At 42.4% G+C, this 24250-nt stretch overlaps 3 protein-coding genes across 4 annotated transcripts; 2 read left to right on the top strand and 1 right to left on the bottom strand.

Moving 5' to 3' along the window:
- The first annotated feature begins 373 nt into the window (after positions 1–373).
- dnajc5gb (DnaJ (Hsp40) homolog, subfamily C, member 5 gamma b) lies at positions 374–7590 on the top strand. 2 transcript variants are annotated; one of them, XM_084568600.1, is made up of 6 exons: positions 374–527; positions 884–1014; positions 1994–2207; positions 2314–2470; positions 3507–3563; positions 5620–7590. In XM_084568600.1, the coding sequence occupies exons 2-6, from the start codon at positions 902–904 to the stop codon at positions 5709–5711; spliced, it is 633 nt and encodes a 210-aa protein (XP_084424726.1). In that variant the 5' UTR covers positions 374–527; positions 884–901; the 3' UTR covers positions 5712–7590. The 2 variants fall into 2 exon arrangements, with proteins under 2 accessions (XP_084424726.1, XP_084424727.1); XM_084568601.1 differs by lacking the exon at positions 3507–3563.
- A 186-nt stretch (positions 7591–7776) lies between these two features.
- On the top strand, positions 7777–10804 carry LOC311505088 (proton-coupled zinc antiporter SLC30A2-like; the record flags this gene model as incomplete). The annotated part of the gene is made up of 8 exons (XM_084568490.1): positions 7777–7842; positions 7914–8116; positions 8313–8459; positions 8678–8831; positions 8903–9128; positions 9676–9781; positions 9859–9993; positions 10671–10804. The coding sequence occupies exons 1-8, from the start codon at positions 7778–7780 to the stop codon at positions 10802–10804; spliced, it is 1170 nt and encodes a 389-aa protein (XP_084424616.1). The 5' UTR covers position 7777.
- Positions 10805–11871: 1067 nt separating this feature from the next.
- coq8ab (coenzyme Q8A-b) lies at positions 11872–23783 on the bottom strand. The gene is made up of 15 exons (XM_084569498.1): positions 23644–23783; positions 23187–23349; positions 21493–21795; positions 21343–21409; positions 20368–20439; positions 19176–19301; positions 17854–17939; positions 17620–17760; positions 17461–17542; positions 17217–17310; positions 15247–15388; positions 14939–15046; positions 14798–14863; positions 13581–13667; positions 11872–12530 (listed from the first exon to the last, which is right to left on the bottom strand). The coding sequence occupies exons 1-15, from the start codon at positions 23685–23687 to the stop codon at positions 12237–12239; spliced, it is 1875 nt and encodes a 624-aa protein (XP_084425624.1). The 5' UTR covers positions 23688–23783; the 3' UTR covers positions 11872–12236.
- Positions 23784–24250: the final 467 nt, after the last annotated feature.

Here is a 24250-nt window from a genome sequence, read left to right as displayed (position 1 = left end):
TGATATGGCCTGGGTCCAAGTACAATTAAGTAATAAACATCAGAAGCAGAATAAATAATGATAAAAAAAGAATACAATTAACCGCTTGTCCTTGATAAAAATAGCAGCCCAGAATATATAATATTACGCTTATATTATATTATATTATATTTTCAAATAATGTATTTATACATAATAATAATATGTTATATATAAATGATATAATCTTGCTATTTTTATTAGTTTATTGCTTTATTTAGCTAATTCTTGGTCCAATGGTCCAGTGTCTTGCCAGGTTATGCCATAGACTGTAAACCAAACGGGCCAATGAAATAACAGGATTTATTTTTACCCAGGATTCCTTGCGGTCTCAAACTTCCGGGTTTACCGCCGCGGCTCCTCTGAGTTTCTCCCGGGGCATGAGGAGATACGTTCGAACATCAGAAACCATGCTCCAGTGACACTTAAATGAAAATTATTTTACACCTGTCACCGGATAAACTCTCGGACTGCATGATTTAACGGAGAACGACACGTTTATTTGTCTGGTGGGTGAGATTTTAACTTCTTCACGACGCCCCTGCTAAAGTTGTCTGCGTCAGTTAGCAGTTTGACTCGAGTTGAGCCCTCGGGGGGTTAGCGTGCGGCGTTAAATATTTGAGTCAAACAGATGTTTTGTGTGTATTCGAGTCTTTACTTGCATAAACTATAGCTGTGTAACGACAATCTGTGGCTGTCAGGGCTTCCAGCACTCTGTGGCTCACGTTGTCTGTGGTTTAATTACTTCCTCACTCAATCTTTTTGTAGTTTAAAGTCACGTTGCCAGCCTGTATGCATATGTGTGTCTGCCAGGAAGTGATTGGTAATTCTTGTGTTTTGTTTTTTGTTTTGTTTTATGTGACAGCCCCTCATATCCTGAAACATGGAGGATCCAAACAGACCTCAGAGGAAAATGTCAACAGCAGGAGACAGCCTGTACAAAGTCCTGGGCCTTGAGAAAGGAGCGTCTCCAGATGAAATAAAGAGGGCCTACAGGTGTGTTTACCTTCACATTTAGAGCTGTGACATGTGATGAAGACACTTCTCCTTTCGCTCATTAATCAGTTGGTAAATAAAGTGTTGGAAAACATCACGGTTATGGTGGCGTAAGTGAGATCTTTGTCAGTATTGGAGGAAAAAGCCTGTCGGCAGTTCAAAGGTCTTTTAGAGAACTGAAAGTTAACGTTTATAGCTACTGAATGATTAAATCTGTTAGATATTATATGTTTATATTTTCTCCTAACATTGATTTAAGCCATAAACATGAGAGGAAGTTATACTAAACCCTATTTTTTTTTTTATGGGATTGTCCCTGATCTGATCCCCATGAATTTAATATTAAATTATCGTTCACTCAGAGTCCTGATTGCATTTTTATTATTACATTATTATTATTTTTGCATGTTTCGTTGACTAAATTTTTCCCCTGGTGTTCTGGTGCTCCGCTTTGTGATGTCCTGGCTGCTGGACGGGTGCAGCCGAACATAGCCAGAGAAAGTCCCACCGACTGGTTTCCTGTATGCTACGTCAGCAGCCAGTTATCATGTCATCACAGTTGAACATCTTCCTGTCATGCAGTGCACAGACACTTGTTTGTTGACAGGACAACAAAAGCTGCTTTTCCACTTCAAACCAAGCAGAACGAGTCTGTTTCTCTGTGAAAGTGTCGACATCGAGCGACTTGTCGGCCCTGCAGGTTGTTTTAGCCGAGGAGAAGACTGTGGAGTCAGAATAATTACTTTTTAAACCTGGTGTTCTGTGCACAATTGATTTATTTACTTTGTTCACTTAGATTGTAGGTTTAATCGTCATGTCTCATAACTCTTTGAGTGTTTGGCTCATTAATTAGACCGGGCCTTTAAATGTGTCTTGGCACAAGGGATTGTTACATCTAATCCAGTGCATTAACGAATTTTACTATTTTTTTAAACATATTATAAGATATGAATTACAACTCTTGTTTCCCTCCCCCCAGGAAATTAGCATTAAAGCATCACCCTGATAAAAACCCAGATAACCCACAAGCTGCTGAGAGATTCAAGGAGATCAACAATGCCAACTCCATCCTCAATGATGAGAACAAGCGTAATATCTACGACGAGTACGGCTCCATGGGGCTCTACGTGGCCGAGCAGTTTGGGGAAGAGAGTGTCAAGTATTATTTCCTCATGTCCAGGTGCTGGTTCAAGGTGAGAGGCTCTAAAGGCGCAAACTGATCGAATATCTGCGTGCAAATGTGTTGTAGTTGTAGCTGCCAGCAGGTGTCTTAACGTGTCTCACATTTGTTTCCTTCAGACTCTTGTGGTGTGCTGCAGTATCTTCACCTGCTGCTGCTGTTTGTGCTGCTGCTGTTTCTGCTGTGGGAAGTGTAAACCGTCGGAAGATGAGGAAAATTTCGCGTACATGGACCCCGAGGACCTGGAGGCAGAGATCAGAGAACAAGAACATGCAGGTAAGGGACTTTGATTGGACGGTTGGACGGCTGGTTCGGATTCATCGTAGCTTCTGCAAAATAGAAACAAAACGGTGAAACATCTGGAAAACAACAACGTTACCTTGCTGATTGTCAGGTTTTTAGTTTTTCAATATTTAAAATGTTTCCTGAAGAATTTTAGGATAGCTGAAAAAATCCCATAAAGATTAATACAGAACAGTTTAATTAAAAACCCTAACTACACAGTGACACAATCATAAGGTCATTTGCTTGTCCAAGCTAAACATTTTGTTATGCTGCCAAGTTTTCGTGGTGTATTTAAGCACTTTTGCCCTAAATAAATGTCTAGTGTTATTAGCCATGCTGAAATATGGCTGCTGGTCATCTGGTAACTACTCATCATGACAATCTCACAGGTCTTTGGTTTGTGTTTAGACTGAGCAAATGGAGGATACTCTGTTTTCACCCGGATACACAGCTGCAGTCTGCGCATTGATAAACTGAAAATATACCGGTGGAGCAGCATGTAACAGTCAATATTAACATTAACAGAGCCTTTTAGCGTACGACTCAGCTGCCGTGGAGGTAAAAGGAGTAGAATAGGATCTAATCTAGATTAGATAATGTGCTTGTTTGTTTCCTTTCACCTGTGCTGTACGGATACACCTGGAGCCAGATTCTAGTTAAACTAGAGAATGTGTTCAAAGGTTGTGTTGGGTTGACTCCTGGCCAGTAAATACCTCAGCATTAAGAAATTAATACAGAAGCAAATACATATAATAAAACGGCTCAGTGTCAGTTTTGACACTTGGTTTTTGTCTGAGTTAAGAAATTTGGATTAAAAGCAAATTAGTTGAGACAAAGCCAGGGTGGCTGTTTCCTCCTGTTTCCAGTCCTAAGTTTTGTTTTTAGCTCAGATCCAAGCTGAAGGCAAGAAAATGTGAAACTGTTCCTTTAAATCCAGTAACTCTGAAGCTTGTCTTTTTTTATAAAATCAGCTCAGGTTGTTTTATCAGCAAGCAGCTTTTCTCAGAGTTGAATTCTGTTTTTACAGCAGGAGACAACGTAATAGTTATTCAGCCGAGCTCTAGCGATGCCGCTGTAACTTCAGGTAAAGTTTCCTCCATCCTGTCCTCCGCTCGCCGCCGCTCTGTGCTGCTTGGCTCAGATATCGAAGCAGACAGATTCTTCTAACACACCAACTAAAACAAAAAGTTTTATTTCATACAAATGTTAAGAAGCACTAATCTCAAGCGACTGATGTTGGTGCAAGCTACGAAAAACTAAAACCATTAATTTAATGGTGTTTGTGCTGCTTAATCTCAAGCTTCTGTTTTGTTGTCGCGTTTGCTCTGTTGACGTGCTCCTCAGTGTCGTGTCGTCTAAAATGTGTCTTTCTCTTTCTACCTGCCCTGTACGACATGTTTGTTTACAGCATTGCATTATCTGTTGGACGGCTTTATTCACCGTCATAAATGCTACGCTTAATGGCAGAGCAGAAACACGAAATAATGTTGTTATTAATTTAAAAAAACTCCATGTAAGATACGTGCACAGAGCAGAACGTACAACCAAGCTGCTCAAAACTACAGCATGACAACAAAACAATGAAGAGGGGAAAAACTAATCAGATAACTTACATCGTCCGTGGTTAAAAAATGAAACATGCATGAGTTGGACAAAATGTGTTGTCTCAAATATTTTAAAGCACTTCCTGCCCAGATGTGCGTGAAGTAAATATATTCATTTGCACAATAACATGCATGTGGGAAAGTGGCAAATTCTCCAAACTCCAATTTGATGCATTTTTGGTATTTTTGCTTCAAAATTAAAAAAAAAATTCACAGTCTACGACCGATACATAGTTTTAACTGATTTTATTTATCCCCTCACTGTTAGAGAATAATTTCTCTTCAATACTGCTGGGGTGAGTTATCTGCCCTATTTTATCTTTGAGGAACATACCAAGGCCATGGTCCCTCTTTTGGCTTCTTCAATCTCACTGTCTGGCTGTCTACAGGCACAGCTGTAGAGTTAGATGATAACGTCCTCCGTTCCTGGAAGACAATTTGTATTTCCTAGCTGGTGTGAGTCCTTATCTTCATGTTTATGTACAATAGCCAATTGGATGTTAACACATCTCCCCTTTGCTGACTCGGCCCACCTTTCTGGTATAAGAATCTGAGCTTTACTGTTTGACCCTTAGAATTGAGGTGGACTCATGCACTTATATTGTGATGACAAATCTTCTGTTCTCCTCGTATACAAGCCTAAAATGAACTCCTTCAACATAAGACATACAGGACTCTGGTGGTACTTCTTCTTCATCGGCATCACCACAAATTTCTCCCTAACACTGACTTTCTCCAGAGTCCCTAGCATTTCTCCAGGTTTGTATTTGTAGTTTTGAGTGAAATGTCTCAATATAGCAAGAAAAGAAGCTCAGACTTTTCTTATTTCTTATAGAAATTAATTATAGCACGTCAGGTCATCACCTAACTTGTTATCTATCACCATCATCCGGTCCAGGGCTTTGGTTCAGGATGCTAACGCACTAAACTTAAAGGGGAACTACTGTTTTTTACAACCTGGACCTTATTTCTAGCATAAAATACAATCGTTTACTCACCCATATAACTTTTGGGTTATTTGCATTCCTTCAGGAGATAATTAGATCTGTGTATATCCATATAGTGGGAGTGACTGGGGCACCGAAACGCAGCCTTTTAAATAACGCATTATCTGCCGCGAAACTCGTTCATTTCGCCAATATTTTGTCACAGGTAACTCCGGCCTCAACGGGGAATAGCACTAGCGTATCATAACAAAATATTGGCGAAATGAACGAGTTTCGCGGCAGATAATGCGTTATTTAAAAGGCTGCGTTTCGGTGCCCCACTCACTCTCACTATATGGATATACGCAGATCTAAATATCATCCGAACGACTCCAAATGACACCAAAGTTATATGGATGAGTAAACAATTGTATTTTATGCTAGAAATAAGGTCCAGGTTGTAAAAAACGGTAGTTCCCCGTTAATATACTAAACATGCTAAACATTATACTTGCTTTTGTTTTCATGTTTCTGTGTGAATTTCTGTGCTTTTCTTGCTCAAAGGTAAATTTTACAGCTGATTTCATCATCTTTTTTTTTTTTATTGCAGGTGAAGACGTGCCGATTGTGATTCAGCCTCAAGCAGCCAACGGCGCCTCAGGCCCCGGTGCCACCGTCATAGCACTGCCATCTGGGGAATGAATAAATAAATAACTGAGCGAGTGCTTGTTTGAGTCGTGGTGCCGCTGAGAGCTTCGGCTTCTGGACTGAATCATCACCATCATCATCATCATCAGCAGCAGCCGCCGCCGTGTTGATGACGAGTGTAAATGCAGTGTGTGTGTGTGTGTGCTGGAGTGTTTGATCTCAGAGGCTCATTTGTTTACATGAATCAAGCAGCAGTTCGATTGTGCCATAGTTATTTTTTTTAATGCCAATGGTTTTGCCTTTGATCCGATCTGATATTTATTTTTTATTAAAACCTTTTTATTTCTGGATTTTTGGGCAGCATCTGCATTTCAGCGGCAGATGACGGAGCCACGCAGATCAAAGGCTGTGATTAGAATAACTGTTTCTCATGTGCACTTTAAAGTTTGAAAAATCCTTAAGCTGCCACGGGTACGTCTGGTCCCACGGTTCAGAAACGTTTTAATAATTTATTTTAATAGACCTATTCAGGGTTTTATTTTTGTCTTTAACAGATTGTTAGATGCCAACCACTTGGTGTTCAGTCACACAGCACATAGGGACGTAGTATAGGAATATAATAAGGGCTTACTGATGCGGTGGAGGCCATAGAGATTCACAGAGATTAAACAATTGTATGTGCCATTGTTACTAAACCAGATTGTGTATGTAAAATATTAGGGTCTTAACAGCTGATAAGTAATCAGTTAATATTAATATTGTAAGAAATAACATAGCATTTTAATAGCAATACTTAAACACCTTCTTATAACAGATTAAAACCCACATTTGACATGTATGTAAGGTAGAGATGGAACAATTTCTGTGTCGTCATCTTTTTTTTTTTTTGTTTACTTGAAAAGTGATTGGAAACGAATATGTACAGATGGGACATGACCGCATCATTGGGTGTGGAGCTGTAGCAAGGAGGCTGTTAGCTTAGCTGAGGCGGGGAATAACCTTAACACCTTAAAAACCTACAGTGATGTGTCTCAGTAAGGTTTCTTTAATATCTTCCTGAAAAATCTAATATTCCCAGTTGTATGTTTGGAGTTGATTAGCCTAGCTTAGCATTAGAGCTTACCTAGCTTAGCCGTCGAGAAATACTTCCTGCTTTTGTTTTTTTTGTTTGTTTTTTTTTCTGTTTGTGTACGAACAAAACAAAAGAGGTACTCGTCAAGGTGTTGACCAAAAGAGTGGATGTTTCGCCTCCGGACCTTATGCTAAGCTAACTGCCTTCTGCCTCCTGCCTCCGCCTCCGCCTCCTTACCGACTCCAGGAGAGGCTATGTGTTCTGTTGCTTTAGTTCGATGCACAAAAACACATTAATTAAATAGGTTATGACAATTATATACAATCACACAGGTTGCTTTTCTACACTTGACACTAAACGCGGCATTTTTTTATTTTTTTTTTAAAGTAAATTAACTTCCTAAATTTTATTGCCTTTTATTTCTGTGTGTGTGAGAGAGATTAATTACAGATATTTTTTTTTTGATTGGAGGTTTTATGAGAAATTGAGTGTATATTTAGCTTTTAAATTATATTTTTCTATTTTCTGCTTGGTGTCAATAGAAGGTTGGTATATTTCGTACACATCTGGATCTAATGACATTGCAGAGAGAGCGATAGTCAGATTGAATACTTTGCCAGAAATCATACTTGAGAAACCTCACAAAAGTGCCTGAACAGATTTTATTCTAATAAAATGTTTATCTTTCATTTTTATTTTTTTGTTGCTTCAGATTTTAAGATTATTAAGACTGTGTATATTTAGTTTCATTGTCGACATTCCCACCTATTTTTCTATTCATTCCACTGTTGTTGTGTTACCGTCCGTGTCAAATGACTTTATTTCTCTAAGATGATTGTTTGTCTGATGAAATAAACTTGGGTTCAACTGGAAGTTGTCTGGTAAATTTCACTCTTTGCGACTCTTTGTTAGTGTTGGCACCTCTGGACTCTGTGACCTCTCATTGGCTCCTGTAGTGATCCTCCCCTAGCAGATAACATGTGCCTTAGAGCAGGTGGCGAGTCGTCCAGCTTCATTTTATCCCAGTATTTGGGAGTCGACTAAGGACATGGAGCTGTCTCAGGACTCGGAGAAAGAGCATCTGATTGAGGCTCAGCTGGAGCCTATTACATGGTACGTCCTCATTCTCTCATATGAGCTCAAATAAAGCACGGGTAGCTTTTAACGTTTCTACTTTCTGAAAGGACGGGGCCTTCAGAGGAACAGTTTTCAGACTCGGAGCTCAGTGAAGATGACTCCAGTGTGGACGGTCTGTGGCAGCCTGAGTTGATCTGCCAGGAGACGGACGTAATATCGGGGCCTGAGAGTGACGTGAGACGTTTGGCAAGAAAGAAGCTCTTCATCGCCTGCGCCGTCAGCCTCGTGTTCATGACGGGAGAGGTGATTGGTAAGAAGTGAGACTAGAGCCCCTGTCACAACTGTGTCTTATTAAATCCAGCTTGGATCAAGATTAAACTGAGACCCTTTTACATCTCAATGTTTCTTTGAGTTAAAACAAAAAGAGTACACTTACTTTTTCTTTCACACACGAGCTCAACCCTTTCCCTTCGACGATCTACAGCGATCTGTCTCCTCCTCTGCAGGTGGATACGCCGCTCACAGCCTGGCCATCATGACGGACGCGGCTCATCTTCTCACGGACTTCGGCAGCATCGTGATCAGCATCTTCTCTCTGTGGGTCGCGTCCAGGCCTCCGACACAGACCGTGACCTTTGGGTGGCATCGAGCAGGTGAGGGAGCCTAAAACAGGACAAGTTACGATGCACAGATGATTCTGATAATTCACTGCACAGGTCACAGCTTTTATGTAGATTTAGATATGTCTTCATCATTTTGTAGGTGTTTTAATCTCTTTTTTACAACCAGTGACCTCTGGTGTCGTCTGTGTGATAGTCTAAAGGTCCTAAGCTAACGTGTCTCATGGCTGCATTGTTGTTGCTTTCCTCAGAGATTCTGGGCATGTTCCTGTCCATTGTGTCGATCTGGGCCGTGACTGCGGTGCTCGTCTTATCCGCCTTCCAGAGGATCACTGACGGAGACTATGAGATCGACAGTCAAATCATGCTCATAACCTCAGCTTGTGCGGTCGGGGTCAACGTGCTGTGAGTTTCCTCGGCTTATTTTTCCACCGTTTCCTCTTTTGGCTAAAAACAGTGGTTTGGTTTTTACTTAGGATGGTCCTGATCCTGCATCAGTCGGGCGCCTCGCACGGCCACAGCCACGGGTTTCCCACCTCCACCGGCCGGACACAGAGGGACAACAACCGGCGTCACCAGCACGGTCACAGTCACGGTCACAGTCACGGTAACGCGAGCGTGAAGGCCGCCTTCATCCACGTGGTGGGGGATCTGCTGCAGAGCGTCGGCGTCCTGCTGGCTGCAACAGTCATCCACTTCTGGGTTAGTGTCAGCGACAAACGAACGGGTAAACACCTTTGCTTTAAAAGCCTGCTCCTTCTCGTTTTCTTGACTGACTGCGTGACATGTACATCTGATATTTACTGGAATATTTCTACCATTCATTTAACAGTTGGCAAGAAGTTTTGCTCAAATGCTACTCCATTTTTTTTTTTCCAATATACCTTTTCTGATTACAGCTAAATAGCTTCAACTATCTGAACTTATTTCCAAAACCGTTCTGCACACAATCAAACAGTGCACCTCCACTCCGGTGTCAGCTTTTTCGGCTCTGTGCAAACAAATACACATGGATGAGGGAGTTTAGTGTGGGAGAACTTGACTGGCCTGCACAGAGTCCTGTTGCAAAGGGTGGGCCAACGTCATATTATGGATTAAGAATGGGATGTCACTTAAGTTCATATGTGTGTAAAGGCAGATGAGCGAATATTTTTGCCAGTATAGTGTATCTTCAGTAGGTAGTAGAAGTGTCAGGTCCAACAGTGTGGTTTATTATTTTCCTCTAATCATATTTCTTTGTTCCTCACAGCCTGAATATAAAATAGCAGATCCTATTTGCACGTTCCTGTTCTCGTTCCTCGTTGTCGGGACGACGCTTCCCGTCACGAAGGACGTTTTCAGGATACTGCTGGAAGGTAAAACGCACCTCCCTTCGCCTTTCACTTTATCTCCAGGGCTGCTCATTATTTAGTGTCTCCGCTTTTTCCTGCAGCGTCTCCTCAGGGCGCAAGCTTCAACGGCGTCAGGGAGCGGCTGCTGTCGGTCAGAGGAGTCGTCGCCGTTCACAGTCTGCACATGTGGAGCCTCAACATGGCTCGGTCTCTGCTCTCGGTCCACGTCGCCACAGGTAGAGGATGAATCAGTGAATCAGTGCCGAGCTCTGCACAGAAGTAGTCGACCCAAGAAAATGTTCAGGGGCCCCAGATCAGATTTGACACGTCTTATGATGTGTGACGGGTTCTTTTGATGGCATCATTATTTTCTGAATATGTCTTTCTTAGTCAACATGTTTAAATGCCTTCAGCTGATTGAGTTTTTGCACAGGGAGGTTATTAATAGATGTTCCTGAAGCTTGGTTACATGTGTCAACAGTTATCAAAAGCTCCACAGTATTATCAACGCTCTCTGCTCTGGCTACTTGAGGGAATTTTATATATAGATATATAATACAAATGCAAATTACTACCTTTTAAATATAGCTTCATTTAACTTCTATAATCATTTTTTGTATTGGTTTGTCAACACAGCTAAAGAGGTTTCCAGTGATTTAACCGTCTTACACAATCCAATTTAGAACTGAAACGTCTGAAAGACCAAAATACACAATCAACAGTTTAAATAGATCATAAGATACCCTTCTATGCATTGGCGTTTTGTCTTTTTTACTTCCATGAACTTTTGCAAGTGTGTAAAAGCAGCACGTGAAGAGACACGGGCTGACAGACTATTAATGTAGTGATCTCTCAGAGTCTCCCTTTGTGCTGATCGTATATTAATTGTCTTGTCTGAATTTGTGTCCTCCAGAGGAAGACGCCGATTCGCAGATCATCCTGGCGAAAGCAACAAAGCTCCTGCGCTCCGAGTTCGGCTTCTCCGGCGTCACGATTCAAGTGGAGTCCTGCAGGATTTCTGCCGACAGAACGGAGACTCTGGCGTGAGTCTCGGAGCCTCCTACTCACCCCAATTTGACTCTTTGTTAAACTGAACGTTTTTTTTTTTTTTTAAAGAAGTTTGTGATGCTGTTTCTGCAGCTCTAAGGATGTCGTGTTTTAATACGGGGGCAGCTTCTTCCTCTTGATCTACTAGGAGTCTAATGCTATTTATTCCTGCTGATCCAGTCGTCCTGTTTTAGTTTAGTTTATCAATCTAGACAAAAACTGGTAGTGTGGTGGTTAGCAGCACTGACGCCTCACAGCAAGAAGGTCCTTCCTCCCACCATCCAAAGACTCATGCTCATTAGGTTAATTAGTGATTCTAAATTGACCATAGGTAGGTGACAGCTGGGATAGGCTCAGCCCCCAAATACTGGGGAACGTCTTACGGCAGTATGTCTTCAAACCAGTTTAACCGATTCTGATTAGAGATTCTGTTTACATGGATGCAAAATACAATTACAAGATAAATGCACGCCTCGAAATATTCAGAACAGAAGAAGAAGAAGACCTTTCTTGGACTGAAATCAGTGATGACTAAGAATGGAGCTACATCTTTTAAGGCGTCACCCAGACCGCTTAGTGTGCTTCGCTCTTCTTTTCAAACACTTGATTGGTTGTTTTGTTTTGAGCCTTTCAGCTGTAGACGGGGGTTCAACAATCTGTGACCTACCTTGTGACCTACCTCCACGTTTCCGTTCCTCCTGGAAACCCATCACCTGATGACTTACCCCACGTTGAGCAAACATGCACGGGAAGAATGGATTTATTCCAAACCAGAGGGAAACAATCAGATCTAGTGTTAACATGGTTATAGGAGCTAATACTGTCCCATTGAAAGGATTATAAAAGGTTTACGCCATTAAAATTTCCTCCTGGTCGGACGTGTCTGTTATATTCTGTTTGAGCGCACATTACATGACCAAACATTCTGAAAGTTCCTTCGCCATATTCGTGGGAATACTGGGACCCCGTCTGATGACAGAATCCGTGTCTCTGTACATATTTTCACCTGCACCTCGAAATGAACATAAACATTTCAGCTCTCGAGCAGAACGTGTTTGGTTTCTCTTTGCAGCGTCAATTTATTTCAACCGACAATCCTGGTCAGAAGGAGGACGCCTCCCTCCGACCACACGGGCACAGGACTATGAATACACACACACACACACACACAAAAAAAAATCAAACGATATTCACACATTATTTTAGTTAGTCTGAATGACTAACTCTAGCTTCTAGCAGAACGTGCCACTGAGTATGAAGCACATAGATATGAAACAGGCAGACTACAGTAAAAAAAAAAAAACGCTTTGTGGCCCAGGTCGTCCAAAAATATATCTTTGCAGATAAGAATGTGTGAGTTAAATTGTTCAACATACCACAAACAATCCTAGAAAGTCCCGGTTTGAGCATGCTTTTTAAGGAAGACCGGCGTTCAGTGTGCAGACTGAGGCGGTCCGTCTTTCCAGTAGTTCCTGTAGGCCTTCTGGAACATGTTCTTGCAGGGGATCCTCGCCTTGAGTTTGGAGCAGATGAGGAAGGAGCCGCCCATCTTCCTGTGGAGGGAGTAGGTTTCCTCGGGGGGCGGCGTGAGTCGCTCCCTCAGCATCACCGGGATGAGGCTGTGGATGCGCTCCGTGGTGCTCTGAGCGCCGAAGTTGAAGGGCTCCTCGGAGGAGAAGGCCTCCCCGAGGATCATCACCGCGTCCACGTGGGCGTTCTCCATCGCCTTGATGACGAGAACATGACGGCGGTTAATCAGCAGGATTTGAAGAAACAGAATTATTTGCTTTTAGATTAAAAAGGAAGCTTTGAGCAAAGATGGGATCATCTTATCTGACTCAAACAAAATCCTCCTACCTCCACTTCTAAACCTCTAATTATAAAACCAATTACACCCTTAGATTATTATCATGGATTACAAACTAATTTGTGAGTTTTCTTAGTTTAAGTTCTTATCAAAGTATTTTTTTTCCAGTAATTGGTGAATAAAAAAGTACATTTTAGCTCCGTCAGCAAAAGACAAATTTCTTAACACACCCTAATATGCTCATAAACTCCCTATATCCAACACAGAAACTAAGCTTTTTATACAACAGGCCTATGTAATGGGTAAATGGCGCGATTTGGTGGTCAACGGTAAAATTGCCAAATTTGAGCCCTTCTGAACACTGGAAATCACCAGGATTGTAAAATGCATTGTTATTTAGTGTCATGTCTGTGTATTCAAAAAATGTGGTTATAATGGAAGTCAATGGGGCAAAAACAGCCACGAACAGCATGCGAGGGAGTTTTAATGAAAATCTGATGCTGCACAAAAACTAAATATACATGAAAGTCAATGATGTAACTAATCATTGACATATCCAACTCTCCGATCATTTTTTATATTGAAAATACGTCACTTTATGTGTATTTCCCCCACATTAGTGACTTTATTATTTAAAGTTTTGAATATATATTTTTTTAATGTTTAGTAGTTTTGATCAGGACTGAGGTTAATTAACATATTTAAGCAAAAACAGTTGAAAAGAAAATATTTATCCGATATATTTTTACAGCAGTCAAATTGACAGAAAGGGAGAGACAGAGGAAGAAATCATTTCTGTTGTTGCAGTTCCTCCTCTGTGCCACTAGGGGTCGATAAAGGAAGTTGCTAATATACAGTACGTTATCAAAATGATTTGTTCTATTAAATCATCTCTAAACAATAAGAACATGACAATAACGAGCTCATTAATTAACACTGAGACGTATATTATAATGTTTGCATCTTTACCTTTGACTCGTATCCTGTGAGGAACTTCATGTCTCTGGATTTCAGCAGGACTCCTTCTCCGTCCTGCTCTGCAGCCGCTTTAATGATCTGACAGGACGAATACACAAGACCATGTGTTAAAAAAACACTTCTTATTTCAAAGTGTTTGTCTGCTTGAAGGTAAAGCATCGGTCTCTGGGTATGTTTCTGGAAACTATTCTTGAAACCACTGGAGGGTTCCTGAATGTGACGTGGTAAACATGAGGTTGCCTTACAGCAACATATTCCTGAATCCATAAAAAAACATGTTTGTAAAGTTCCTTGTTATACTTAACTTCCAATTCCTACAATATATATTTTTTCTCTTTGTATTTAAGCACACTGTATTAACAAGGGAAAAAAATCAGGACACAGTTTAATCAACGGCTCTTTAGTGCTGGGCTTTAATATTAGAATGCATAGCGTACCTAATGAACTGGCATGTTAGTGTATATTGATATTCAGGAAGCTGGCTTCTCTAGTACAGCTTGTGTACAGTGATTACGAGACCAAGATGATGTAATATGAGATCCTTGCTAAGTTTGACAGATTAGTTTGATTTCACAACATTTTTTTTTTTTGTTGCTGTTTTTGAGGAAACGACATGTATTATTCAAATGTCCCAAGTTTGAAACGGATTTAAACAAATGAAACAACTCAGAAATGGTTCGTGTTTGAATGAGTCCACATGTTGTCATGTTGGAAAGACAGATAATAATGATACTACCAGTAGATATAACTCTCTGTTCTCAGGGGAAACGTTCCTCGTAAAACAATGTCCTCATTACAAAAACTAAAGTTCAAATACTGGGAAACCCAACTGTAGATAACTCAATTTATTTTTAGTCCTAAACTAGAGATAACCTTGTTTATTTTGAACCGTTTCAAATTTATGTGGGACTTCCTGTTCCAGTAAAAACTGTAAAATAAAAACACTAAAAGGAAGAGATTTCATGTGCTAGAAATCCTCAAACAGGCGCAAGGTTCATGTCTAATGTAATACAGAAATATTAAGATTTTAAAGAAGATCCATTCATGTGTAAAAGAGTATGTAATTGATGGTTTAATTTAATTAACAAACAGCTTAATTCAATTTTAAGCTGATGTAAATGGTGGAACTGTAACATATTGTATATTTTCGTTTGTATTTTTTCGCTCTTAATTAATCTAAAATCATCAGCCCAAGTGTCAAAACTCACCTCAATGTAGGTGTCGGTGAAACTCTTGTCAAATCCTCTCGTAGCTCCAAAATCCAACAGAGCAACCTGACGACAGAAAACACAGAGCAGCTCAGCGACGTGCGGGAGCATCGAGCGTTTCCGACCCGACGCAAAACTGACCTTGTGAGCTTGCGGATCGAAGAAGAAGTTGGACCAGTTGGGATCGGTCTGCATGTATCTGAACTCAAACAGCTCCCTCAGGCACAAAATCAAGATCTGCTCACATATCTGTCAGAGAGGAGATTATTCAGTAATCGTGTGCTGACAGCAGAACACTGACAGGTGAAACGTGAAGAGCTAAAGCGGTCTCATGGGGTTTGAGACGCATTTGGCGCCTTCGGGCACCTTTTCATCGAGTGGGCGAGTCTTCTTGGCAGAGCGCAGGTGTTAACTGTACTGTAAGAGGTATTGAAGCTCTGGAGGCATACCTCATTCCTGAGTTCCTGAGAGAGGTCCGTGGCCTGGTCCAGGGGGAAACCAGGCACCAGCGTCGTGGTGAGGACATGCTGGCTGCTCAGCTCGTCAATCACGTCGGGAACATAGAAGAACGGGTGATCCTTCAGCAGCTCCCTGCAAACGGCAGGGTTAGGGTTGGAGGACGCCTGAACAAGAGTCCACTCACACAGGAGAAAGCTTTTATTAACTTAGAAAGGCTTTGAGTTGGGATTTATATAATATAAACATTATTTGTGCATGTAGGACTAGTGTTTTTACTGGTTTCATAAAAATCTGTCTTTTAGGATATTAACAGGAACAAAGCAGATTAATCTGTTTAGTTTTAAACTGATTTTTTTGTCCACTTTAAGGCAGGAATGAGCTGAAATACTCTGGACAGGACTAATAAATACAGAGCATCCTCATTATTCATTTGTAGACGTCTTTCTGTGCACCTGAAGAATCTAAGTCCTGCGCTTTATCTCCTTCAAGCTCAGTTTGAACTCTCCAGCGGCTAAAGTTTACCATCTAATAGCAGCTTGCTGCCGATTGTGAGTCCCGTAGGCTAAAAACAGTTGCCTGCTGCTGAAAGTGTCACTGCGATGAGATTGAACTGAAGCATAAAAGGTGAGGGCCGTGAATCCAGAGCGAGGAGTTTGGAAGTTGCTAAACCCTGCGTAGAGCTGAGAGGAACGGTGGAGCCTCTGAGGGTTCACCATCGTGACTCATTATATGGATATCTGTTCCATATAACTAGCTATAATTAGCTAGAACTGCTAATTCTGCAGAGGTTCACCAGGGTCTGGAGACTGCGCCACCCTGGAGAGGTCACCATACAACCTCCATTCACACGTATACACCTGAGCTAAGGTTTGTCCTGGTGGAAGGATACACACAGAAAGACCAACAGACCGTCTTGCTGTGAGACGACAGAGCTGAAAGGTTTGAGATGCTGTTTCTCCAAACAACAACACCGCCTTTCTATCAGAACCAGCACGAACCTTTTTCAGACGTTGGAGCTACAGTAGCTCGTCTGTTGGAGGCCAGCCTTCGCTCTCAACGTGCGTCAGTGAGACTCAACCCTGTGAATTTTCCTTTCTTGGGCCACTTTTGATAAATACTGACCACTGCAGACCAGGAAACACCCCACTAGAGGAATCTGACCCTTGTCAAAGCTGCTCAAATCCTTCCACTTCACCATTCTTCCTGCTTCTAAAATGTTCACTTACTATCTAATATGCAGTATATACACCACCCACTGACAGGCGCCATGATAATAATCGATGTTATTTACTACATTTGTCAGTGGTCGTAATATTATGGCTGATCAGTGTACACCACGGGCATGATGCTACAAGTAAAAACTACAGCAGGGTTTAACATCGTGTTTCCTCGATATTTCTGGTGTTTCCAGGAAAAATGTGTGTTCGTGTGTTTATTACATAACAGTAGAGAGAGTTTGCGATAAGAACGAAGAACGAGCCGCAGCCGCCACCACGACTGGAACCGACAAGATAAATATAGGCACCAACGGGATAACAGATAAAAGAAAAAACATGCAACAACACTGGATGCAGGCTTTTCATTCACAAGTGAATTCTGGGAAATGTGGTGCAACAACATCGACAACAACTTCAGACCCAAAACCTAAAACTGGACATAACAGATATACTACACACATAAAACGGCTCCAAACCTGAGGCCCCGACCCCTGGATGGGGCCATGAAGTTAATCTCTATTATAATTAAGTTAAATTAAGTTCATTTCTTTGACTTTTCTCACATTTTGAGACACTTACTTTACCATTTAACACCTGCAGGTCAGGAAGAAAATACTGCTTCACGTTAAAGTTAAGGGAACCAGCTGCTGCAGACTACAGTTGAGTGACGCTCAGATTCTGGGAAAGACGGGTAAAATATATCCCAAACTCAACACGTGCATGAAGAAGAAAAGACGACTCACTGGAATTTTTTGGCACATTTGGCCTCCCTTACGTAATCACACTCCAGCGCCAGCTCACGGCTCATGACCTCGATGAGGTGCTCAGGAAACAGGCCTGTTAAAGAAAACCCACGTCAAGTCGAGCTGCTGCTGCTGCTGCTGCTGCTAAGCATATTGACAGTAGCCGAGGTTACAAACCTCAGACAAAAGCAGCTGTTAGAAAAATAATAAAAAAAAAAGAAGATAAGAAAACCGACAATGTTACCTTCAGGCAGCGCGTTGCTTAAACTCAGAGCGGTCATGATATTATTCACGTCACTGTCGATACTCTTGGCGACTCCGGGGTACTGAGGGAAAAGATTTGATTGTGTGATTTATTTTAGTGAATGGTTTATTTAATATCCCTGTGCTAAAGAACACTCACCTGAATCTTCATGGCTACCTCTCTGCCATCCTTCATCCTCGCCAAATGCACCTGACCAATGGACGCGGCCGCAAACGGCTTCTCCTCAAAGTACTCCAGCTTGTCCCTCCAGTTTGGGCCGAGATCGCTGCTGATGGCTTTCTGTGGAGAAAGGCATTAAAATATATATATAAATATATAATTACAGGACAACTTTTATTAATCTATTGTTTGCTACAGATCTCCACACTCTACCATCATCTGCTTGGTGGGCATGAAGTCCGCACTCTGTCGAACTCGCTCGAAGATTTTAGCCAGCTGAGGGTTGATGAAGGCGTCATCTGGGAGAACACATAAAAACATTTCTAAGAAAGCAGCCAACCGGAGAAGAGTTTACGTGAATAATTACTTAAATCGTGAACTGAAATTGCTAAATAGCGGCAGTACTAGGTTTGGTTTATTGATTAAACGCTTTCACTTGTTCTCCCTCTGCCGATAAAGATCATTTGATACGCATGAAGGGGCCACAGAGGTACTAAATGGACCTCGACGTGACGTGTTTTGTCTGCAGCTGTTTCGAAAATCGAGAACGAACTGTGAAAGTCAACATTTTCCTCCTGTATATTAGTTTCTGGAAAGAGAAAACAGTCTGGAGACGCCCTCAAAGCAACTGTTGCTGAACGACCTTGTTGGCTCCTGAAAGCGTTGCCAGGGATTTATCTGTCGGAAAACAAACGCTCAACTCTGTCTCTATGACTCGACTAAAATTATGATAGATAATAATACACGAGAGGCTGCGGGCAAAACAACATCATACTGTAAGCGTGCTGTTTAAAGTCAGCAGTGTCAGTCCAGACTCTGCCTACAATAGCTCGACAGGAATGGCACTTATTGTGTTCAGCTGGGCCCCGTGTTTATTTTCGGTGATGACATTTCGCCGCCGGGGGAAGGGATCTCGTCGGTGTGCCAGCGAGCCCGAATCATAAACATGGTTTAAGTCTTGTTGGTGGAGCCGAGGACGAATCTGCGCTCGGTGTGTGATGAAAGCTGAACCTTTGTTTGTGCGCCGATACAGGAGGGTTTACCGCCCGCAGCAGGCCTCGGAAGAGGATGAGAGGTCTGGACGTCCTTGTGTTGTTTAATGTCAGGGCGTGTTGTTGCAGTTGTCGGGCATAACATTATGACCACCTTCCTAATATGGTGCCGGTCTCTCTTGTGCCTCCAAAACATTTATGACTCATCAGAGAATGGACATGGGCCTGGTGAGGGTGTTTTTCTTAGTTGTTCCTAAAGTGTTTTTGTATATGTGTCTGTGTCAGGCTGCATCCTGCTGGGGACGGCTGCTGCCATCAAGGGGTGTCATTGCTATGGGGTGGGGGGGCCTGGTCTGGTCTAGGTGGGTGCTACATGTCTAAGTAACATCCACATGAATGAATGCCAGGTCCAGAAGTTTCCCAGCAGAACACTGAATTATCACAAGATGGTCGATGTTATTCACTTCTCCTGTCAGTGGTTTTAATGTTGTGGCTGATCGGTGTATTTACAGTGATTAACATACACTGGATTCATTCTCTTACCTTGAATACTGAGCATCTGTCCGAGCTTAAGAGCGGCTCCTCGGACTTTACAAAGCGTCCGGACAATTCTTTCGGCGTTCGCCTCAGAGAGGAAGGCGCTGGAATCCAGGATGGCCTTCTTATCACCTAAAAGAAAACCATACACATCATCCAGCACAGCTGCCACGATAATTCAGAATACCTTTCGATTTGTTTGCCCCCCGTTTAGCTCAAATGACGTCAACACTCGGACTCCTGACGTTTATTCAAACCCGATAAGTCACTTTTCTCCCGGCGTGAGCCATCACAAAGAGCTCCCTATCGTGACAGGAATGTTTCTCTCTCAGGCTTCATAAATGTTCAATGAGGTTGAGGTCAGGTTGAGGCCGGTACAGTCATTGTGCAGCAGACGGTGCTTTGATTTAATTTTCCATGCACAGCCCCCTTAGAAAGCTTCAGTCTAGCCTCGATTCGATGCCGAGGAAGCTCCCCTTCGGCTCCGAATAACAATCTGACTGAGGCCATGTCGTATTTATAAGAGGTGGTAAATGGCTGCAGGGTGATTTGCTCGAGAAGCTTCGAGACCTGAACGCCTCTTTGAAAAGGAATGCAATTCAAGGAAGTCTAAACTTTTACATGTTGCACGCTCGGTGCCACTAATCTGCTTTTAATTTGACTAAATACTAAATATTTATTGCTTCTAAAATGATTTTTCTGCAGGTTTTAAATTAAGAGTGACAGACGAGAGTGGAGGCTGCACTGCAGTTATCTCATCTTGACATAACGCCTTGACAAAAAAAGGTTTTTGTGTTCGATCTGCACAAAAATGATCAGTGTAAATCATTGTGCTTCTACAGGAAGTCACATGATACCTACTTCTTCTTCTTCTTCTTCTTCTGGAGCAGTGATTTAAAGCTAGCTGCTCGTGAGGTCAGTAATAATAGTACAAGTACAATCTTTGGAAAATGTTTAATACCCAGTCCAGAGTTAGATAATCTGAGATACTAGGCAACAGGTTATTTTGAATTTGAAGCTTCCTCCACCGTCTCAGCTAAATAATAAGTGACCTACACCTTGCCCTGTGTTGCTCTTAGAGGAATATCTGGAGCCTTATCATAATCATCATGAACAGTGACCATCGTAGTCATTTACAACCATCACTCGTTATCAGCCGTTCAAACAACTAATAAAACAAACTTCCTCCTCATTTCACCTTCTTGTTTGGGCTTGAAACTCTTCTTGGCCACTTCTGCAATCGCTCCGATGCCGAGTCCGACGGCCAGACCTGCACGAAAACACATGAAATATGTAGTTTTTAAAAAGAATTGAGTGAATAGACTGTTTGAAATGTGACATTATCTAATAAGAATCTGATAAGAGCAGCAGCAAGGACGTGATAACAGCAATCAGTGAGCAGAGGTCTAATTCCTTAAAGCAACACCCGGAGCCCTTGAGAGGTCTGGGTCAGAGTAAGGCCAAGAAAGAGTGGAAGTAAATGTGCAGCTTCTTTGATGAGAAGAAAGCCGGCGACATGTTTTAATACGAGCTGGATTCTCAGGCATGAACCGGAGACATTTTCTCAGCTACTGATACTCTTGTAATTCCAGTCGGGCACTTTCCTATACCCCGTCCTCGGCTCTCGTTGAACCGCTGACCGAGCTCACGAGGTCGCGCTCTGATCTAAATCTAAAGCTGTAAACACTCGGCTGGCACGGGGAAGAAATAAAAACGGTTCCACGTTCTGACTTTTCACTACATTTACATGAACTCCGTCATGTCGACGCCCTGCAGAGTGACTTGTTAGTCTCCCGCGAGCTTTTGCTGCTCTGGAGGAAGTGTCATTTGCACAACTCGTTTGCACAACGTCTGTCAAAAGTTGTTTTGAGTTACCAGAGTCCATTTAGAATTATTGAGATTTCAAACCAACTTAGCAAGCTCAGCATTACGTTTTTACCAGGGATTCAGTGAACGGCTATTTCCTCAATTAATGTTTTGGGTTTGAAAAATGTGTGACAACTAGAACTGCTTCTGTTTTGTTAATGTTTTATGAATTAAAATACTTGAGATACATGGATTTATTCAAAGATGACAACTCCAGAGCATCCAACATCTGCACGGCAAGCTCACTCATCATCATCATCATCAGCAGCAGCAGCAGCAGCAGCATTTCTAGGTTTTACCAACCCACCTCCAAAATTCACCAGCCTTCCTATCCGTGTGACGGGCACCTTCCTCTCCCGGGCTCTTTCACTGAGCTGAAATAAAAGCACTCAGCTTGTATTTACCACTCTCTCATACGTTTATAAAAGCTGATTAAAAACAAAAAATGTGAGGATACCACTTGTTTATGCTGCTTCACGTCCGTTTTCTTGGCGTTCCTCGCTTTATCGATATCCTCCGATGTCAGCCGCCCCACCGTGGAGTTGTCCTGGTTAAACAGCCTCGTGTGTCCCGAGAACAGCAGCCCTGACCAGTCCCTGCGGTCCCTCGGGCGCTTCGTACCGGATCTTCCACCGCAGCCGCCGGGGCCCACGTTTGTAGTTCCAATGAAACAGGTGCTGAAACAAGCGCCCATAGTCGAGTATCTGTGGAACTGCGCCGCCGCGGCTCTGTGGACTTCTTTCTGTCTGTTGAACGTCTCCTGGATGAACAAAACACGATTAGTGTAATTTAAGACTTTGTACAACAGCAGAATTCATGAAAACACTACGTGTGCGTCCATTATTGTGTAAAAGGTGTGTTGCAATGGTCCTGCATGGGAACTGAGCTGGTGTTTCCAGTGAAACTGTACAATTAAACATGATCATCAAGTTTTTACGAGATGCAACTGCTACGTTACAAAAATGCAGAACAAGTCTCAGTAAAGACTGCAGCCTGCAGGTATTTGAAATCCTGCAGATCTTAAGACACAGATATGAAAGAAAAGGAGCAAAACCAGCATCAACCTGTTGTTTTAAAACTCATTTCACTGCACAGACACTTGTGCTCTTTAGTTGGCATGTGTACATTTTGGACATATTTGCATAAAAATGTGACTTTAGAGTTAGAAATTGTTTTCTTTCAGAATGTCTTGCGTTTTAAAATGTCTCTAAAACACCAATCTGCTGAAGGTTTGATGAAAACAAATTGATTTTTGATGTGAGTTTCAGACCTTTATCGAGGCTGCAGATAGAAAAAAGCCTAGAAACTTCTTCAAAATAAACAATGGGCACATGATAATCAGCTTTACAGGTGGATAAATGACTATTTCATCTTATGGAGCAGCAATATCTTGCAAGCTACTATCTCATAATCTGTAACCAAGACGTATGGAAGAAGTCCAATTCCCAGTCCAGGGCCAGTAGATATGTGTTTTTTAAACATAACATAATGTTGGTTAGAACCGTTAGTTTGGCTGGCGACCTGTTCGGGGTGTACAACACCTTTCACCTACTATTACCAGAGGTAGGTTTTTGCTTTTAGAGCGTTTAATCTACTAATCTTTTACGGTAAAGATTACTTTCTGGATTCTGGGAACATTAAGGAGCCCAATAACATCTCGTCAGGTCTGAAGGTTCTCAGTCATCCAGTTTTTAGCATATCCCAAAAAAGGGCACCAGGGCTTGTAAAGTTTCTTGAATTGGTTGTGCCACTCATCCAAGTAGCTTTTTTCCAGTCAATATCTGGCTGCCAACAGATCCTAGTCATGCTAGATTCTGGTGAGTAACAAACAGATGTTCCTACTCAAACCCCAACTCCTCATTAGTTCCTTAGAGCAGAAGAATCTACTTGGATAAAACATCTTCAAGAAACTCCACAAGTCCAGGCGCCCTTGTTTGACCAATCTTTGAAGGTGGGTACGTTTCAAAGACTGAAGCCGAGTCTCTGGAGGAGACATGGAAGCTGTGATGTGACAGAGCATCGCCGGCCTCGCTGTTGTTGTGTTGCCGATGAGGAGACAAAAACACACACAGAGAAGGTATCTGGGTTGCATGTCTGTGAAACCTGAACCCGGGCTGCTGCGTGGCGGCCAAATCACGGCTGACTGCTCACCCTTGCTGACCCGACGGAGTGATGGAAGTTTACCAGCCTCTGGCTCCCGGTGCAGGTCAGGCCGCCCTGCGGGGCTCTGCCGGCCGCCTGCTTCACCCACCTCAGACCCCTCCAGACCACCGTGTCGCTGGCTGCCATGTTGTTGATGTTGACCTGAGGAGACCTGCACGGGGTTTAACATAAAGTCTGTGCAGGGTCATGGATTCAGGAGCTCATCAGTGTGTGTTCCCACACTTCCAAACAGCACGCATGGACAAAACAATCTGAACAAACACTGATAAAAGTGTAATATTAACCTGGCTGCTTGTCTGATAAGAGGGCAGAAAGTTAAAAACATGCACGCTGAGAAGTTTTACTATTAAACCTGAGACAATAAAGATTAATTAAATGACTTTATTGAGCTGTTTTGACGCCCAGTGAGAAATGGTTAAAGGAAGGAAATGTAACTTCCACTCACCAACAGAAGCTTCGCAACAAAAGTCCTCTCAGATCAGCGGGCATGCAGCGCGCAGGGCATTGTGTAACTGCTACACAAGCCGCCGTTCACCTTGATTTAACTTGACACAATTCCCTTTTTAAAAACACACCAGCTCCGGGCAGGCGGCGACGCGGGCGACGCGCTGAAGGACATGCAAATTTCTCCCCGACTGAGGCGACCCCCCCGGGGGGGAGTTTAACCCACACGGGCCAATGAGGCAAAGTTCAGCCGCTGGATGGGACCATCAACAAACCTCCGCACTGGTCGGACGGACTGTCAGTCGTGCGCCCGCCGCTCATCATGGAGCTCAGCGACGGCTGACGTGTCCGCTCGGGGCGGTCCGTGAAGGGGGCGCGTGATGCGTTCAAGCGCGACCCGCAAAATCCGAGCTCACTTTAAACTATAAACTCAATGAAAACAAATAGATTTTTTTAGGACAATAAAGAAAGTAAAAATCTAATTCTAAAGTTGAAATTATTTGCTATAATAATACATTTCAGTCATGAGACATTCAGAGGTGCTTTACGCAGAATTTATGAGAAATAAATTAAAAGTAGAGCGTTTAATCTAAATTAAAATGAAGCCT

Source organism: Chelon labrosus (genome assembly GCF_963514085.1).
Source record: "Chelon labrosus genome assembly, chromosome: 20".
NCBI lineage: Eukaryota > Metazoa > Chordata > Actinopteri > Mugiliformes > Mugilidae > Chelon > Chelon labrosus.
This window is presented reverse-complemented; position numbering and strand designations above follow the sequence as displayed.

What these genes read in the sequence shown, in the direction of transcription:
- dnajc5gb (XM_084568600.1), top strand. Translation starts at nt 902, where the DNA reads ATGGAGGATCCAAACAGACCTCAGAGGAAAATGTCAACAGCAGGAGAC. An exon ending in TGTCCAGGTGCTGGTTCAAG is followed by an intron (nt 2,208 to 2,313) that starts GTGAGAGGCTCT and finishes TGTTTCCTTCAG; the next exon opens with ACTCTTGTGGTGTGCTGCAG. An exon ending in CAGAGAACAAGAACATGCAG is followed by an intron (nt 2,471 to 3,506) that starts GTAAGGGACTTT and finishes CTGTTTTTACAG; the next exon opens with CAGGAGACAACGTAATAGTT.
- coq8ab (XM_084569498.1), bottom strand. Translation starts at nt 23,687, where the DNA reads ATGCCCGCTGATCTGAGAGGACTTTTGTTGCGAAGCTTCTGTTG. An exon ending in AGGTAGCCATGAAGATTCAG is followed by an intron (nt 17,543 to 17,619) that starts GTGAGTGTTCTT and finishes CTTTTCCCTCAG; the next exon opens with TACCCCGGAGTCGCCAAGAG. An exon ending in TCACCGACACCTACATTGAG is followed by an intron (nt 13,668 to 14,797) that starts GTGAGTTTTGAC and finishes TCGTCCTGTCAG; the next exon opens with ATCATTAAAGCGGCTGCAGA.